This window comes from Saccostrea echinata, unplaced genomic scaffold, assembly GCF_033153115.1.
Source record: "Saccostrea echinata isolate AGI-Se365-2 ecotype Australia unplaced genomic scaffold, CSIRO_AGI_Sech_v1 ptg000053l, whole genome shotgun sequence".
NCBI classification, from domain to species: domain Eukaryota; kingdom Metazoa; phylum Mollusca; class Bivalvia; order Ostreida; family Ostreidae; genus Saccostrea; species Saccostrea echinata.
Window position 1 is genome coordinate 2,755,824 of NW_026889802.1, and position 18,176 is coordinate 2,773,999.

Here is an 18,176-nt window from a genome sequence, read left to right on the forward strand (position 1 = left end):
AGATCTGTGGATTTTATTTCAGCATTGGATACAGTTGGATTACATTGCATTGGAGAAAATGTTTCAACAGATCTGTTGGAATGGTGTATCCACTGAAGTTCTGGAATAATGTATCCACTGGTCTGGTGAACAATGTATTAGCTGGACTGTTGGATCAATATATCCAATAAACTGTTGAAAAAAATATCCATTAATCTGTTGGAACGATTTCCACTTTTCTGCTGTAACAATGTACCAACTGGTCTGTTTGAACAATGTATCCAATGATCTGTTGATATAATATTAACTCTCTGTTGGAACAATGTATCCAATGATCTGTTGATATAATATTAACTATCTGTTGGAACAATGTATCCAATGATCTGTTGATATAATATTAACTATCTGTTGGAACAATACCCACCGACCTTTTGAAACAATATATCCAGTAATCTGCTGGAACAATGTCCCCACTCCATTGTTGTAACGATGTATCCAACGACATGTTATATATTTGTTCGAACGATATATCCAAATTTGTTGGAATAATACCCATTGATCTAATGGAGCAATATCCACTTATCTGTTGGGGGAATGTATCCAATGATTTAGTGGAATAATATCCACTGATCTGTTTGAATAATATTTATTAATCTGTTGGAATAATGTCTCAACAGAATTGCTAGAGCAATGTACATACTGTACTATTGATAAATGTATCCAATGACTGAATGGAATAATATTCACTGATATGTTGGAATAATATCCACTGTTCTGTTGAAAAGTTGTTCCTTCTGATCTGTTGGTATTTTGTATCCACTGGAACAATAAACCCACTGTTCTGTTAAATAATATTCACTGTTCTGTTTGAAAAGTGTTTCCAATGACCTGTTGGTATTGTATATCCACTGATCTGTTGGAACAATGTATCCACTGATGATACATTGGAACAATAAAATCCACTCATCTATTGGTTCAATATATTCACTGAACTGTTGAAAAAATATCCACTGATCTCTTTAACCATTTCCACTGTCCTGATGAAATAATTTACCAGATAAACTGTTGGAACAATTTATCCAATGATCTGTTGTTTATAATATCAATTCATCTGTTGGAATAAAACCAACCGACCTGTTGAAACAATATCCCAATATCTGTAGAAACAATATATCCACTGTTGGAACAGTGTTTCTATTTATCTGTTGGAATAATGTATCAATTGATCTGTTGGAACAATGTATCCATTAATTTGTGAGAAGAATATCCGGTATTGATCTAATGGAACAATATCCACTTATCTGTTGGAACAATGTAAGCACTGATTTAGGGGAATAATATCCACTGTTGATATTTTTTTTAATCTGTTGGATTAATGTCTCCACTGTTTTGCTGGAACAATGTCTCCACTGATTTATTGAATATATCCACTGATTTTTTTTTAAATTAAATACACTGATTTTTTAAACAGTACTTATTGATCTGTTGGAGTAATATGATATCCACTGATGTGTTGGAACTATTTCCACTGATCTATTGGAACAATATCCACTGATGTTAGAACAGTGTATCCACTGATCTGTTGGAACAAATTCCACTGATTTGGATCAATATCTATACTGATTCGATTGAACATTATGATCCACTGATTTGTTGGAACGATGTAGAAACTGATGTGTTTGAAGATTTGTAATGAATTGACGTTTTACTAGTGATCATGAATTCTCTCCAAATCTAACCCTATGAAAGAATGCTTGAAACAAAATACGTTAGGGAGTTTTTCTAAATTTATATGATGGTATTTACGACTTTAGAAGAATACCGGCTTTGTAGCCGTGGATGATTGAAATTTGGATGAAAACGCAATGTGACTTCGGATCTCTTTTACACCACTCCTTTCTTTTGATACTGTAACCGAAATTCGTCTGATAATACATTAATTAGATTTCATCCTGTTATGTACGTCACCAACTCCTATACTTACTAAGAAATTCACCTCTGTGTACCGTGTTCATGGCCAAGTTAACCTGGCCTTAGATCTTCCTACCTCTCCTCTGCCAAACTCAGCAACTAGATCTGATAATGTCAAACACTAGTGTATTTTACATGGTTTAAAAAGATGCTGCATATAGAAGAATAAACAATACACTTGTGATGGACAAGGAAAACACAATCTAAAACGAAACATCTGGCTCTGGGGGTCCCATTAACAGTATACGCCTGAACTAACTTTAGCTGAAATATCAAATGTTTGCCAGTTTTCAGACTTTCAAAGCCTTAAAAATTCCCCTGAATTAATTTATAATTTCACATTGCATTTAGTTTATTTATTCCCGTTGTCTATAATTAAAAAATGCCTCATAAACATATATTCGGCTGACTGTACAGTGATAGTATCTTCTATAACTTAGAAGTGAATTAACCCCTTAAAATGACATTTAAGCAGCCATCTGTATGGTCAACTGTATACGTATTCAGGAGCCTTAACCGTCAACTTACCTCAAATCAACATATACTTTAAAACACGTCACCTGCAGCTTGTCTACGCTTTGGTATCCCGATTTTGGAAGAGTGACTATATTAACAGTGCAACAGCAACATTTTCTGACACAGCGGTGTAGTCTAAACATCATATGTAAACGAAGGGTCATTTCAATGTGGAACGCTAATTAAACAGAAAGTAAATGCACTGCGATATGTGGGAGATTATAGTAATATCTGAAGGCGGACATTTAAACGCCCAAATTCGATCGTTTGATGCCAGAGACAGGGGGGTCGTGTCCTTGGTTGTATTTCCTGCGTGGAGAAAACTCCGATAACTTCCACCGGACTCGGTACAGAACGAAGGTACAAATGCCGGTGTGTGTTCACTAAACCATACCACATTGCGTTTGACAAGCCGCCGTGTTAGAGGGTTTCCTTAGATGAAGGATCTGAGTTCAGTATGTCGGGCAGAGAAAAGGATTATCATACACTGAGAAAAGAACTTCTCAGGACCAACTCTCTGTTTGTGGACGCCGACTTCCCCCCAGACAACAGCTCTCTGACCTTTGACAGGACCCCTCCCGCAGGACTCAGGACTGTCATATGGAAGCGCCCGACAGTAAGTTTACTAAAATTCCTCCACGTAATCTTCAAGAACTCTTAACTTTTTTTTGTATTTTAATCCGTTCTGGTATTTAATTACATAAACATATTCTAACCTAAGAATTATAAATGGTGAAATCAGGAAACATGCCTCGACATTGGTTTGGAGTGCGTAATTTGTAAGAACGCGAGGCTAAAAGTATTTTCGTGTTTAGAGTCAATAACAGTTCACTTTGATTTACCTGTTTAACGCACAACAGCTGTTTCAATACTTAAAAACCCTGCATGGGAGTTTGTAATTATCTACCTCTCTATATCTACTACAACATTGTAAACATTCACCTTAGTTTCTCTGTTATTGTAGTCGTACAATCAACGAACAACCATTCATTCGCTAATGCCCTTGTTTATTGACATAAGAAGATTTGAAATCTCTAAATTAATGCATTTCAAAGTAAATCGTGTTTTAAGTTAAAAAATTGGCGAGAATTTCATTTCACGCATCATGTAATTGTGTATATAGGAAATCATCTTCCGTGAATTACATCGAATTAATATATACATGACAACCATGTACAGTTCATGATTTGTAGATTTTCCTCAACTGCTCATTTTTTTGTAGGACTTGTCCCGAAACCCCAGATTTATAGTAGAGAATGCCACAAGATTCGACCTTGATCAAGGATACTTAGGTAATACTCAGAGAGGGAAGCTAATTAAATATGAAATATTAAAGGTGGACTAGCTTTGAAGCTATTCAATCGAACCATGAAACGCAATCCTTACAATGCAGAATTTCCATAATTCAGTCAATATACATATTTTAACTGGCTCGGAGCTGGCAATCCACAAGTATAATGTATATATATGTGGTAATAATACACAAAACCGGTATCTTATGTTTGTACATGGAATAATAAAAAACCTCATTTGTAATGTAAACACCTCTGTTATTCTGATGGTGATTAGGACAGCTGGTCCCTGCATCGCTGCGCACACCTGTTTCTGAAGGCTGTTTGACCACCGTCCGAGTGCCTCTTTCTGTTCATTTTTACAGGCAACTGTTGGTTCATCGCTGGAGCTGCTCTGGTAGCCACCAAAAAGAAACTACTTGAAAGGGTGGTGCCTCTAGACCAAGAGTTTGACAGAACATATGCAGGTCAACACATTATGTTTTTCTTGTACGCCTAACAATTAACTATAACACTTTTAATTTCCGTTAACTTTATATGTCAACTGAGCTGCTGTCAGTTATAAATTTGATACGTTCCTATTGAATGTTACAGACGTCTCAATGTCCGCATTAGAAGTCTCCCTCATTGAGGTGACATCCTACATTATGTGGATGTCACAGCTATTGATTCTTAAGTTCATTATGTAATACGAGAACAGGACAATATATTCAATTTTACCACGTCCTAAAGATTGCTATACTAAGTATTTTCCTCATGAAATAAAAATTCAAAGGAAGAACCTACTTGTAAAAAATAATCTTTACTTGACTCTGGTGTTAAGTCGCATGTTATTATATTAATTAATTTACATGTATGTAACTGGATCGCTAATGAACCTGCTGCCCAGCTTTCATGCGATTTGAAGGCTTTGAAATGCAATAATATATGTTTTTGAAGACACGTTGGCAAAGTTGGGGTCTGAAATAACAATCTATTCCATCACCTTTGTTTTCAGAATTATTCATGTGGAAGTCTCAGTAAAATATAATGATCTATTGAGGTCTCTTAAGTCTCCCTAATAATAGGAGGCACTCGTATTTCCTTCACCTTTGACATATTTATGTTTTTTAAGTCACAAATAGTTGTTCAGGGTTTGTAAAATATGGATTTAGATGATGATGAATGAACGATGATCAAAAGCCATTAAGTGGGTGTAAGTTAAAAGTGACATATTCTTATTTTTATATAAGTTTATTTTGTGGGTTTTAATAATTCTTTTATATTTATTATATTTTCTTGAATCGTATCCTATAAGGTACAAAAGCGAGGCATCGAAAAATACAATTATTCTTTTTGTTTAATTCATGCATAATTCACGGAAGTAGGTCCTGTATATTTAGAAAAAAAAGGCATTTCAAATTTAAAAAAGAGATGGTCAAATTTAAAAACATTCTTTCCTTAACAGAATTGAAACACTGAGAAAATTTAGTTTAGTGAAACCCTGAGTTGTTATATGAAACGAGTTACTTACTGCCCTGTAGATAAATTATACTTATTACTTATAGATGAATTAACTGTTGACCAGATTAATTCGTTGTTACTCAGTATAATTATTTGTTGCGAAGTATTACCATTAATGGCAATGTGCTTATTATCAAAAGATAACTTGGAAGTTCGATGTACATGTATATACATTTATCCAAGTTTAAGGCAATTCTGATTTATCTATTTATAACCTAACAATTGCTCAAATTAGCAATGGGTATATGCCTATTACTTGTCAGATGTATGAAATACTCTAAGTACAGTTCAAAAATATTTTTTAAATTTTTAATACAGGTAATAATTCATTCTTTCTTTAATGATTACACTTACATAAGTTTTCCTTTTTTTGTTGTGACCTCCCTTTTTTTCCTGAAAATAGTTTCTGATGTGATTTTACTACATAAATTTTCATTTGGAAGCTGCTTAGCCCCCCCCCCCCCCATTTGGAACCCTCTTTGAAAAAAGTTGCTATGGGCCTGTCTATAATTGTAAAGATATTTGCTAGAATTGTTATTTGAATATCTCCGATGCAGTTTAAAGAAAATATATATTTTAGCAGCAGTTTTTGTGAACAGTTTAGTAAGCGGTACGTGACATTTAAAAGTAATCGACATCTTACAAAAAGCAACTAATAACTGAAATTAGTTTGCAATAAGTTTTTGTCAGATCGCAATTGTCATATTTTCAAATAGCTTTTGTCAGATAGAGGTTACCATCTAGTAGAGAAATTGCTAAGCGGGTTAGTACATATATGCTAGAGGTTTCTATTGACAAGATTTTTTTAATGTAGGTATTTTCCATTTTAATTTTTGGTGGTACGGGAAGTGGGTGGAGGTGGTGATTGATGACTACCTGCCCACGGACGGCTACCGCCTGATATACGCCAGGAACAGGGAGGAACCGAACGAATTCTGGGCAGCATTGTTAGAAAAGGCGTACGCAAAGTAAGAATTATTGCTATCAGACATGCCTTATAATTTATTCACATTTATAACAGTAATATCTGGAACCGTTCCATATTTTACAACAGATTAAGGGGTTGTTACGAAGGCGTAGATGGAGGGAAACTTCAGGACAGTGTGGTCGACCTCACCGGAGGAATCTCGGAAACTGTGGACATTAAGGACAAGTCTCAGATCCCAGTGGATATCTATGAGATTTTGTGGCGATCCTGGAAGATGAACAGTTTTCTTGGCTGTAGTATATCGGTTGGTTTAGTACTTTAAATGAAAGAATGTTGGTATATTTTGAGGGTTATTCAGCCATATTCAATTACATATCAAAGATGAAGTAATTTGTTATGGGAAGCATAAATTTAAGTCACTCTGTCATAAAACCTTGTTAGATTATATAATGTAAAAAATTGGTATAAAAGTCAACAAAGTTATACTGATGGTAAATTAAGCACATATATAAAACTCAAACAAAATTGGGGTTATGAGAATTATTCATCAGTAGTTAAAAATTTTCATCACAGAAAATCTCTATGTAGATTAAGAATTTCTTGTCAAAGATTGTAAATTGAAGTGGGAAGATTTACCAACATCCCTCGAGAAGATCAGTTATGTAATAGATGCAATTCTAACAGTGAAGATGATGAAACTCCAATTTTTGATAAGATGTAAAAATATGATCATCAAAGAAAAGAAATTTTTCAGTCAATTAATTAAAAGTAAATTTCCAAATTTATCGGCGTTAGATGATGAACAAAAACTTTTTTGGTCACCCAATACTGAAGACAAAGAAATGGGCAAATTCATAAATGATAACATGTTGTAGTAGCCATACACTTTTATATGTAGTATTCCTTTTAACTGAAATAGTACAATATTATTGTTGAAATGAGCAATGTCATTTACAAATTGTTATTCTATTTGGCATATCTTTTCCTTATTATTGTAATAATTTCATGCTTGTCTGTTATGGACTCTAAATTAGGAAATAAATGTTCTATTCTGTTCATTATTTCCGAAGTATCTGATTACCACTATTCAATTGAACACAGTCCACAAAGACATGAATAAATAAATTTTTAAGATAAACATAAAAAAGTTTGATACAAATTTCTTTTTTAGCTACCTCCAAATGTAAGTTCATCATTTAGGGAAGTACGGCGGCCAAACGGATTGTACATGGGCCACGCATACAGCATCACCGCCCTAGCTGTGGTAAACAAAAAATCTTTTGCATCGAAGATTTAAGAAAGACAAGAAGATTAACTTTATTACTTTTTGTAAACGTGCACATGTAAACCATTACTTTTTTCAGATCCCCTACAAGGGGTCGAGCGTTCGTCTTTGTAGACTTCGGAATCCATGGGGACGGAGCGAGTGGAATAGTGATTGGTCAGACGAGTAAGTATCGTCTGCTTCCAACGTTTCTTGTAACTAGTCATCAACTTTCCTCAAATATACGGTAAATGAATCTTCTCATTCATTTGCAGGTCTTATCAAATCCGAAACTTGTCATCGGAAGCGAAACAAAGACTTGGGATCGTTATACAGGATGACGGTGAATTCTGGTAATGATACCTCTGTGTATCTCATCATTTTTATCAATTAATAGAGTCTATTTTTTAACTGATTTTTATGCGTGATTTTATATGAGTACGTTTATAGAATTAAAAAGTAATTTAATCTTTTCTGGATATTATTTCAACTTTTCTAAACATTTTTCCCACAGGATACCGATTGACGATGTGTTGGTTAATTTCGAGGAAATACAACTCATTCACCTTCAGCCAGACGCCACAACACAGGGGGTGGCTGTAAACGAGGTGAGGGCATGGGATTAGAATCACCTCCTATCTGTATAAGCATATAAAACACGATTTTGAAAAAAACACTGCTTGTTAATATAATAATTGAAAAAAACAAAACAAAACAAAACAACATGTCTGTGAGATGGACTATACAGTATGTTCTTATAGCTGACTTTTTTTGAAACTCTTTTAGTGACTTTCATTAATTATGATCTACATATAGCAAATAAAAATATGTTTGTGGCTTTTGTAAAGCCACAAACACATTTTTTAGCGAAAAAAGGAAGCATCAGAAAAATACTTAATTTTCAATTTAATATAAAAAAACGACTGAGAAAGAGCGTCAGGTAATGTTTAGAAAAAAAAATACTGGGTGGTGATATCAACAGATCGTCTTTAAACTCAGTTAAACATACTTTGACATTCGATAGCATTGTAGAGCACATTGTTAAAAGTTTATTTTGTAGAGATAGAGGAATTTCGTTCAATGAAAATCAACATGCAGGCCTACGTTATCTGCGATCTAGATTGTGAATTACAGGTTTTAAAAGATGGTACAAAAAGTTAATCGTCTATGACGACATCCTAGCGTTTACCGCTGTGATCTCGGAACAAATTACCATTTAATTTCCAGACAGATTGACACATCAACAGAAATTTGAGGTTGATAACAATTGGAATGACAAACTAGACAAATAAAAGAAAAACTGTCGGTGTATAGATATGTCACATACGTCTAGTTAAGGGAATATTAAAGTTTTGTTGGAAAAAAGTAACTGTAATTGAAAAAGTCTAACATGTATTATATGCTTTCAGGGTAAACGTCAGTGGAACGTGACGGTTTACCATGACCAGTGGATTAAGGGCGTCACGGCTGGGGGATGTGGAAATGCGCCATACCAAGGTTACAGCAGAATTTCATGTTCATCAATTTATGTCGTATTGCTGTTCAATTATATTGGAGTAGATACGACATGTAGATAGTAAACATTAAATTAAATTTAAAGGAAATATAATCTCAGATACCGTCTAAAAGGACATAAATTTGTTGTAAATTTAGACTTGTACTGGAAGAACCCCCAGTTTTCCGTGACTTTACGAGATGTTGATGACACAGACAACAAGCCAACATGTACTGTCATCATCAGCTTAATAGAAAAGGAGCAAAACAACAAGTCCAAAATAGCCATCGGCTTCGACGTTTACAAGGTGAGGATCCCAATAGAACAAAATAAAAAGAATTGAATGAAAAACTACACATTAACGTTGGCCATTCGTAAGTTTTATTTTTCTCTGTTCCCTCCACAATTAAACAATAATTCACACAAGGATAAACAAATCAACTTAGGCCATGGTAAATAATATCTGTTTTATGTCCCTTGATTCTTTGAAAAGGTACCCTCCAGTCCGAATAAAAAAACACATTCCAAAAAAATGGTGCTTTCACAAAGTATCCTTAATACTCAAGAAAAATAGAAATTTTGTTGTGTATTAATGAAAAATACGAAAACTGTAATCCAGAAAATTCAGAGTAGAAATGCGAGAAAGCAAAACCAACTCACCGGTATTGTCAGTCCGTGCTCAGTGATTTGTGCAGACTATACAAATTGAACACACCCAGTAAAACGTAAACACTAACAATTACAGAGCTCGTGCCCTGTTGTTTGACGTGATGTTATGAAGAATGTCGTTGTTTTTGAATTCTCAGAATATTCATGTAAGTTCAAAATCATTAAATTGAAGTTATTTTTTGAATAAAAATAGACATTTAAAATTGTAAACATTGCAACTGTGTTCAGTCCCCTTTAAGTTTCTTCAAAAGAGAAAAACCAAAGATCGCCGGAATCTAATATCTACGAAAGCCTATTAGGTTCAAACTACGGTAAAAAAAAAATTTAAAAGGCGTTATAACGCCTTTTCAAAAGGCGTTGATACGCGAAAGAAGGCGTAATAACGCCTTTTGAAAAGGCATTATAACGCGGAAAAAGGCGTAATAACGCAAATAAAGGCATAATTATGCCTTTCTAAAGGGCGTTATAACGCGAAAAAAGGCGTAATCACGCCTTTCCAAAAGGCGTTATTACGCCTTTCCAAAAGGCGTTATTACGCCTCACATTTTTCAATACATGACTTACATACACCCTTGGGGCTGATTATTATTAGATTTCCAGGAAAAAAAGATTTTTTAATGTGTAAAATATTTTCAGTGTTAAACCAACTTAGTCCTTCTCTGATGCCAGACACCTCTACCAAGATGCATGGATTTCAGAAATTTGGTTGAAGGCTGATTGCTCATTATACCTATGCAAATAGTTTGCCTGTTTTTTTTCAAGAGGAGAGAAAAATATTTCAAATTTGACATGAATTTTTAATACATGGCTAGCAAAGCCCAAAGCTGGCTCTGCCTATATCCTGGATTTTCAAAAGTAGAGTGTTGACTTCGCTTAATACGCATGCAAACAGCTGTCTGCGAGATGTGCGGGGATATAGAAAATGCTATAATTTATAAAATTAAAACTATAATCTAAATATTGCATAAATAAAGATGGCTTTGGTTCAATCTTTCATATATATATTTTAAAATAACGCCTTTCCCTTTTTGGATATAACTCCTTTTCAAACAGGCCGGTAGTACGAATGCGAGTTGGGGGGGGGGGGGGGACCCCACCTCACTTTTTGGGAGAATAGTCTTGCTATAGTTTAAGTATAAAAAATCATTTATTGATTGCTTGGTCCCTTTTGGAAAGGCGTGATAACGCCTTTTGGAAAGGCACGCCTTTATTTGCGTTATTACGCCTTTTTTCGCGTTATAACGCCTTTAAATTATTTTTTTTTACCGTAGTTTGATCCTAATAGGCTTTCGTAGATATCAAATTGAACCTTGCATGTTACTTGTCATATATTGAAATAAGTAGATTTTTTTCTAACATTTACTCATAAAATAAAAACGCTGAAGGAGGGGGGTGGTGAATGTAAATGGAGGAAAGGAAATATATGAGACTCTATCTATAGCAAGTGGAAATGAACATAGAATGAGGCCGATAGTGCTGATTGAACTGTACGTTAACTAGTAATATTCAAAACGTACTAGACATAAAAATATCTAAATGAAGAAACTAAAATGATTTTTTAAAAATATCCCATTTATAAAAGGTCCAACCCTTGGGTTGCCTGTTATTATAAAACCCTATCTACCTATTTTTTCTCAAAAAATATGAAACAAAAACTGCATGTATGTATAGTCCAATAAGCATTATTTAGAGGATTTGATTCCATTATTGCATTTTTCTTTTAAAAAGATAATGTAAAATCAAGGAACTGTACACAAAATATACACTATATAGCAAAAGTCAACACATTCTCAACAAAAAAAAACCCCCAAATATATTATTGGAAAATATCAATTTCTTTAACTATTGAATTTATGTTTTTATTTTTTGTTTAATTTTTTGATTGTTTCCTTGTTGTTTCTTTCTTTATTGAATTTAAGTTTTGCTTTGTTTCCGTTTTTTCCCCCTGATTTGGAATGTGCTTGTTATATTCCTAATATAAATAATCGAACAGTTAATAAGGGTGTCCTAGCATTATAAGTTGTTCTGAATAGATTGCTAGTATTTTGGAAGTTGCTATTATTGAACTGTAATTGAACTCTACTTAATATGTTGGTAGTGTAATACTGCACTTTTTATTGTAAAAACACACAATTATTATTCATTTAGAATTTAATTTAGCTAAGTTGTTTTTAAGATGTTTCTCTATTACTTTGCAGTTGAAGTATCCTCAGAGTCAGCCATTAGATGGGGAGACAGCCCCCAGAAACGCCCTCATTCTAAAGAAAAGATCAGGGGTCTATCAATATAACCGGGAGATCACCCGGAGGTTTGACCTGACCCCAGGGACATATGTCGTCATTCCAAGTACGTTTAGGCCTCACGAGGAGGCGGAGTTTATGCTCAGGATTTACACAGAGAAAATAATTAGTAGTCTGTAAGTATACTAAGAGTACATTACCTTGTCAGAGAAAAAAAAAATCTGAAAATAAAATGTACATTTAGATTGAAGTGAAAAGTATGTATTTATGAGAAAAATTGAGGCTATACAGAAAACCTCTGCCAAGACACTTTAGACAGGAAAACTTGTTGTAGGAACTATTTTTCTAGCAAAGCTTTTTTATTTGATAATGTCACATGATGACTACCTGGGAACTTTTAACATTCGCGAGTGTCTGTCGTGAAATTCGTTAATATTTCTACACGCGAATAAGAGCTGGAATGGCATTGCATACAAAATTCCGGATTTATGCTGTGATAAAATTTGTGATTCAGATGAATAAATTTCCTCGTAGATTTTATTCATTACGAATTCCTTCCTGTAGAATCTTGTTAATTGATTACAGAATGCGCTCGCTAATTAACTAATAAATATTTCTTGCCTATATTGCAGTGTGTTAGATGAACGCAACGGCGAAGTTAAGGTATGTTAGTTATTACGCGATCGAGGTTTGATTACATTACTAGTATTTAAGTGTTTTAAGTTTTATTTTGAAATACAAATCATGCTAGTTTTCTCACAAAAAAAACTGATAATAAACTTAGTAATCTCTTTCAAATAAATCGGAGGTTGGTTATACATTTATTCATTCGATACTAGACGAGGCTTTCTTCACAAATTCAATTAAATTGCATTATTTTGCATTTATTGTAATTGAAATTGCCACTTGTTTCGAGGAAAAAAACAACTTTAAAAAACCCAGAGGATGACTAAACAGCATTAAATCTTAATGTTTGTAATTGAATACCTTACGCAATACCTATAAGAAATTCCATTCTGATTTTAAAGCCAGAAGCCAAACCTCCGCCAGTAAGGGACGCCTTTCGTGAGTTATTTCTAAAACACGCTGGTGAGGATGGAAAACTGAAAGCTAAGGAGCTGAAGGAATTTATTTTAGAACTATCAAGATCAGGTAGATCAATCAACAAAATCGCACTTTTAGTTTTTTTCCCTTTGTTCCGAATGAGTTTTATCTAGAAATTGTTAGAGAGAAAAGAGTTGTTTTTTTTTTTATTTTACAGAAATAAATGAGCCTTTAAAATTCAGCACAGAAACCTGCAGAAGCCTTATCACAATGATGGATGTATCTTTTTTAAACTTAAAAAGCAGAATGCGTCCTGCATGCTTAGTAATTAACACCAGATGTGAAAGCATCGTGAAAATTTGAGTAAATTGTTTACGTGTTGTTGACTTTGTGTAAGATGTAGAAGCATGCCATATTGTGTTGTTATGTTAGCTTAACTGAACAAAGCGGAATAAATCTGGCGCAATGAGCTATGAGGATTCAGTCAAGATGTGGAAAGAAGTTAAAGGCTATAGAGTATGTATGTTAGTAAAGTTACCTATATGTAAGATAAAGACTATAGAATATAGAGTACGTATGTTAGTTTATTAATGGCGAAGTAAGATAAAAGCTATAGAGTACGTAAGTTAGCTAGTTACAGGAACGTAAGATAAAGGCTGTAGAGTATGTATGTTAGCTAGTTACAGGGAAGTAAGATAAAGGTTTTAGAGTACGCATGTTAACTAGTTACAGGGACGTAAGATAAAGGCTATAGAGTATGTATGTTAGCTAGTTACAGAGACGTAAGATAAAGGCTATAGAGTACGTAAGTTAGCTAGTTACAAGAACGTAAGATATAGGCTATAGAGTACGTATGATAGCTAATTACAGGGACGTAAGATAAAGACTAAAGTGTACATATGTTATCTAGTTACAGGGATGTAAGCAAAGGCGGATCCAGCGCCACCCCACCCCACCCCCTCCCATTGTAATTTTTTTTGAAGTTTTGTTTGTATAACAAGCATTTACCTTCAGTTTAGTACAAAAATTGATAAAATGATACTATTGCCCCCCTCCTCCCCCGTTATGAAATTCCTGGATCCGCCACTGGTAAGATAAAGGCTATAGAGTACGTAAGTTAGCTGTAGTTACAGGGACGTAAGAAAAAGACTTGGTTACAGGGACATAAGATGAAGGCTATGGAGTACGTATATTAGCTAGTTACAGGGACATAAGATGAAGGCTATAGAGGATGTTTCATAGCTAGATACACAAGTACGTATACTTTAGTACAAAGACACTTTTACATAACTACATGTATTAATTAAGTGAAATATACTAGTTTACACGGAACTTACTACATTACAAATATTTATATATCTATGTAAATGCGAATGTTAGTATTTAGTAAGCAAGGTTGTACATATATACTAGTATTTGTACTGACCCCCTTCCCCCACCTTTTCTCCCTTATAAAAAAAAAAGTTTGGTAGAATTATATACATTTCGCATGTCTTTGTTGCGTGAATGTCTGGTCACAGTTTACTGTTTAGAACTGAACCAAACCTAACCACTGTCTAGCGAACTAGTCTTAATTATTTCCAAGTTATTGAATGCTAACATATGGTATCCCTTTTCGTGAATGACTGAACAAATCAGTGTTGTATACACAACAGGTGTGCCATATATACATGTAAATACTTACACAGAGCGTGTAGACTTTAGAATATAGTAATAGATTGACTGATTTTAATCAAAATTGTCTTCCCGTTTAACACTTGACTTCAGTTTTTAAAAAGTCATCCAGAACGGGGAGAATTTCGAAAGCTGACACTTATAACGCCTGGAGAACGATTTTAAGCGGGAAGGTACTATGAAATGCAGTCTGTTGTTTTTCAATTTCATTAATTGCTGCTCATGGAGAGATTTAAGAGAAAACCCCAGATATTATCTATGTCGAAATTCAATAATTTGGTATGTACAGTTGCATAAATGTGATCGCCCGTAATATAAATATACTTCCATATTCTGAAATGCCAGTTATAACCCCTTATATTTTACTAAAACTGATCAAATTTATTTGATCATTGATGTGAGTGTAAAGACGAATTTATTTGATTATTATTTAAAACTATTGACCTCTTCCATTTCTTTAGTCACAGTCTGAATTCTGTCTTTTACACATGTACTATGAATTCTCTGTCTTTTATACATATATTATGCTGCGGAGACCATTATATATCCATTTACTAGAATATTTGTTTCAAAAGTTGACGCATTCAGTAATACACATGTATTACAATTGTTGCAGTCCGTTTTCTGTATACATGTATTTATTAAATATCTTACTTTGCTTATATAAGTCCGTTTTTCATAAATCCCTATCTCTTGATAAATATCAGCTTTGTTTAAGGAACTTTTTTAACAAACCTGTGCACTCCCTCGTGTGAGCCCAATTTCAATAGATATATTAGTTATATACATGAAATATGGACGAACAGTAATCGCTCAAAAGTCCATTGAAACAATACAGCAGAGCAAACACGGACCTCTAAAATCATCAGAGGTGGGATCAGGTTCCATGGAGGAATAAGCACCCCCTGTCGACCGGTCACACCCGCCGTGTGCTCCTTTGTGATGATCGGGCAAACGGCAAAATCCATAGACAATTCAGTGTATAAATAATGGTCTAACAATTAGTATGAAAAATTTCAGCATTCAACTTAATGATAGATTGTATTTGCTGACAAGGTCATTATATCGACCATACAACTTGCGAAATGTTGTCTTCAAGCGAGACTTTGTTTTACCAATTCTAAATAGTCGTCTTAATTGGGAGGAATAAAAGAACCGCAGAAATATATATAATTTTATATTGCATCAGTAATGGCCAATTCCTATAATGTACTACGAGATTAATTCCATTCACTCTGTCACCTTTTTCTGGTTTTGCTGAATCTACCCATTATTATATTTACAGGTCATATCCTACAAGAGCGTATTTCCTTTATCATCTTGTCTATAAACATGTCCACTTTGTTTTTCAATAAGAATTTGCTTGCACTCTGTTTTATACAAGTTTGTTTTATTCTGTTGTGATTGCAGGCTGTTTTCCAACAGTTTGACATAGATGGATCGGGGACGGTGGATACGTATGAACTAGACAAACTATTTAGCACATTAGGTAACAAATATGAAAACTACTCTTATTTTCAAAATCAATACTAATTATTTTAAACCATCAGACAACATCAATCTTTTCCTCCTACTAAAATGTCCCTCATCTGACAGATAAGTTTCTTGGCTTCACGTGTTAAGCTCCCTCTCTAGGTTTCCCTGTGAATAGAATGGTACAAACAGCAATAGTCAGACGGTACGCCGACAGAAACAACAAGATCCGCCTCACAGACTTCATCATAGTCATCTGTAAATTAACCCTCATGTATCGTAAGTATCAAATCTCATTTTTTCCCTTTTTTAAAAAAAAAAATTGATAGCATTTCTATAGAATTGCGCTAGAACATTTCAAGGCTAATATACCGGGTATATTTTAACAATTTGAATTTTAAGATATCATAAGAGCTAGTTTAGTGTTAAATTTATAGTAGCTTATCTATTAGCATTATTATAAAGGACGAAACAAGTACAAAATGAAGTAAAACGATTTTTTTTTCTTCAGAAATATACAAGGATCAGCAAATTAAAACAGGCAGCCCTGATTCTGCTTCTTTCACTATGAACGAGGTACGTAGTATAATAACTCGAACACGGTGCAGAAAAGTGGGTCACATTCATCTTGTACTGTATATAAGTTCTACCCTACTGTCTTTGCAGTTCCTTTATTATACAATGTACTGCTGAGCCTTGTTCAACATGGCGGATATGACAGACGTGCCAACCTGTGTTCACATTATTTTCCATTTCCCTGGAAAGAACTACATTAAATTATACATGTATCTACTTGTAGTCCCTTAGGAGAAAGTCTAATACGTGATGCAATATTTCAGTACTACCTGAGAGGCAAACTTTTTTGTTATATATTTTATACATATTTGCATTGTGTTTTAATAAAGAGTTTAATTTGTAATTTACTTCATTTTTTATCATAAAAAAGGTACACTTGGGGTCTGTTCTTCTTCAAATCAAGATGTTCTTATAAAACGTCAGAACTGTTTTACTGCAAATAAACACAGGTACTTGTCGACATGACAACCCCCCCCCCCCCCCGGGGGGGGTCAAAAAATATTTTTATGTCTTTTTTTTCATAAATTATTTTTCTAGTACACATTTACAATGTATTCCATAAGAAAAATCCAAAAAATAACGCAGAATTAACGTCTTACTAAAAAAATCATACCCTCGGTATTATAAGACAGAGTCTTGTAGCATTTTTTTACGTTTGACGATGAATACTCGGATTATTATGGAATGCCTGGCCAATAGCACGATTAAAGACAAAAATATCTACCGTAACAAGATATCATGACACATTTTGGTGACATGTATTAGGTAAATGATATTTCGGGCCTGATATCCAAGAGGGGTCCAGTGTAAACAAATGTTACCTTCTCTATTTTATAATACCGAGGGTATGATTTTTTAGTAAAACGTTAATTCTGCGTTTTTTTTTTTTTTTTTTTTTTTTTTTTGGATTTTTCTTATGGAATATATTGTAAATGTGTACTAATAAAGTTTGATATAGCATATAATACTAAATGGTCGACATATTTCCATTAGAATGAGCGATTTTCATAGATTTTTTCGATTCATGGTAACATGAAATTTATATTTCATAAAAAGACTCAAGCATGACAATCTTATTGAAATCTTCAAGAGAAATAATCATCACTATTCGTAGTTGTCCATTCTATATAAATTCTCAAAATTGCTAGAAATATCCAAATTCATCTGTATTTTTTTCAGATTTTAGTCATGTGACCCAAGCTATTAGTTTGTAATTCAGGCCTAACCTGGAAGCCACTAGTCAATGCTAGAATGTCTCCCAGACTGGTTATCCCTACAACATGAAGTAATATGATACTTCTGTAGGCAAATACCGATCACGGAAGCCTAGTGGTAGGGCGCTCGCTTCGTGATCGGGAGGCCCGGGTTCGATTCTCGTTCGCCGCGCCGCGTTAAACCTAGGACTTAAACATAGGTAGTGACTGTTCCTTCGCCAAGCGCCCGACACTAGAAGGGTTTTTTTGGATGAGACCTTAAAAACCGAGATCCTGTGTCACGGGAGGCGTTGGCACGATAAAGAACCCTCACTGCTAATGGCCCTAAGTGCCGAGTA

General features: G+C 34.1%; 1 protein-coding gene across 1 annotated transcript; it reads left to right on the forward strand.

Annotated features, from left to right (window-relative positions):
- Positions 1-2,587: 2,587 nt before the first annotated feature.
- LOC133204410 (calpain-9-like) lies at positions 2,588-16,929 on the forward strand. Its single transcript, XM_061340137.1, has 20 exons — positions 2,588-3,082; positions 3,689-3,758; positions 4,124-4,225; positions 6,076-6,229; positions 6,316-6,493; positions 7,361-7,453; positions 7,554-7,639; positions 7,729-7,806; positions 7,968-8,061; positions 8,863-8,950; positions 9,107-9,255; positions 11,816-12,033; positions 12,490-12,520; positions 12,886-13,009; positions 13,119-13,180; positions 13,349-13,417; positions 15,986-16,064; positions 16,211-16,327; positions 16,560-16,624; positions 16,715-16,929. The coding sequence occupies exons 1-20, from the start codon at positions 2,924-2,926 to the stop codon at positions 16,739-16,741; spliced, it is 2,043 nt and encodes a 680-aa protein (XP_061196121.1). The 5' UTR covers positions 2,588-2,923; the 3' UTR covers positions 16,742-16,929.
- The last annotated feature ends 1,247 nt before the right edge of the window (positions 16,930-18,176 follow it).

Excerpts from the sequence above, each read along its gene's own strand:
- LOC133204410 (XM_061340137.1), top strand. The coding sequence starts at position 2,924 with ATGTCGGGCAGAGAAAAGGATTATCATACACTGAGAAAAGAACTTCTC. Across the intron at positions 9,256-11,815 it reads TCGGCTTCGACGTTTACAAG|TTGAAGTATCCTCAGAGTCA; the intron begins GTGAGGATCCCA and ends ATTACTTTGCAG. Across the intron at positions 16,328-16,559 it reads TAAATTAACCCTCATGTATC|AAATATACAAGGATCAGCAA; the intron begins GTAAGTATCAAA and ends TTTTTTCTTCAG.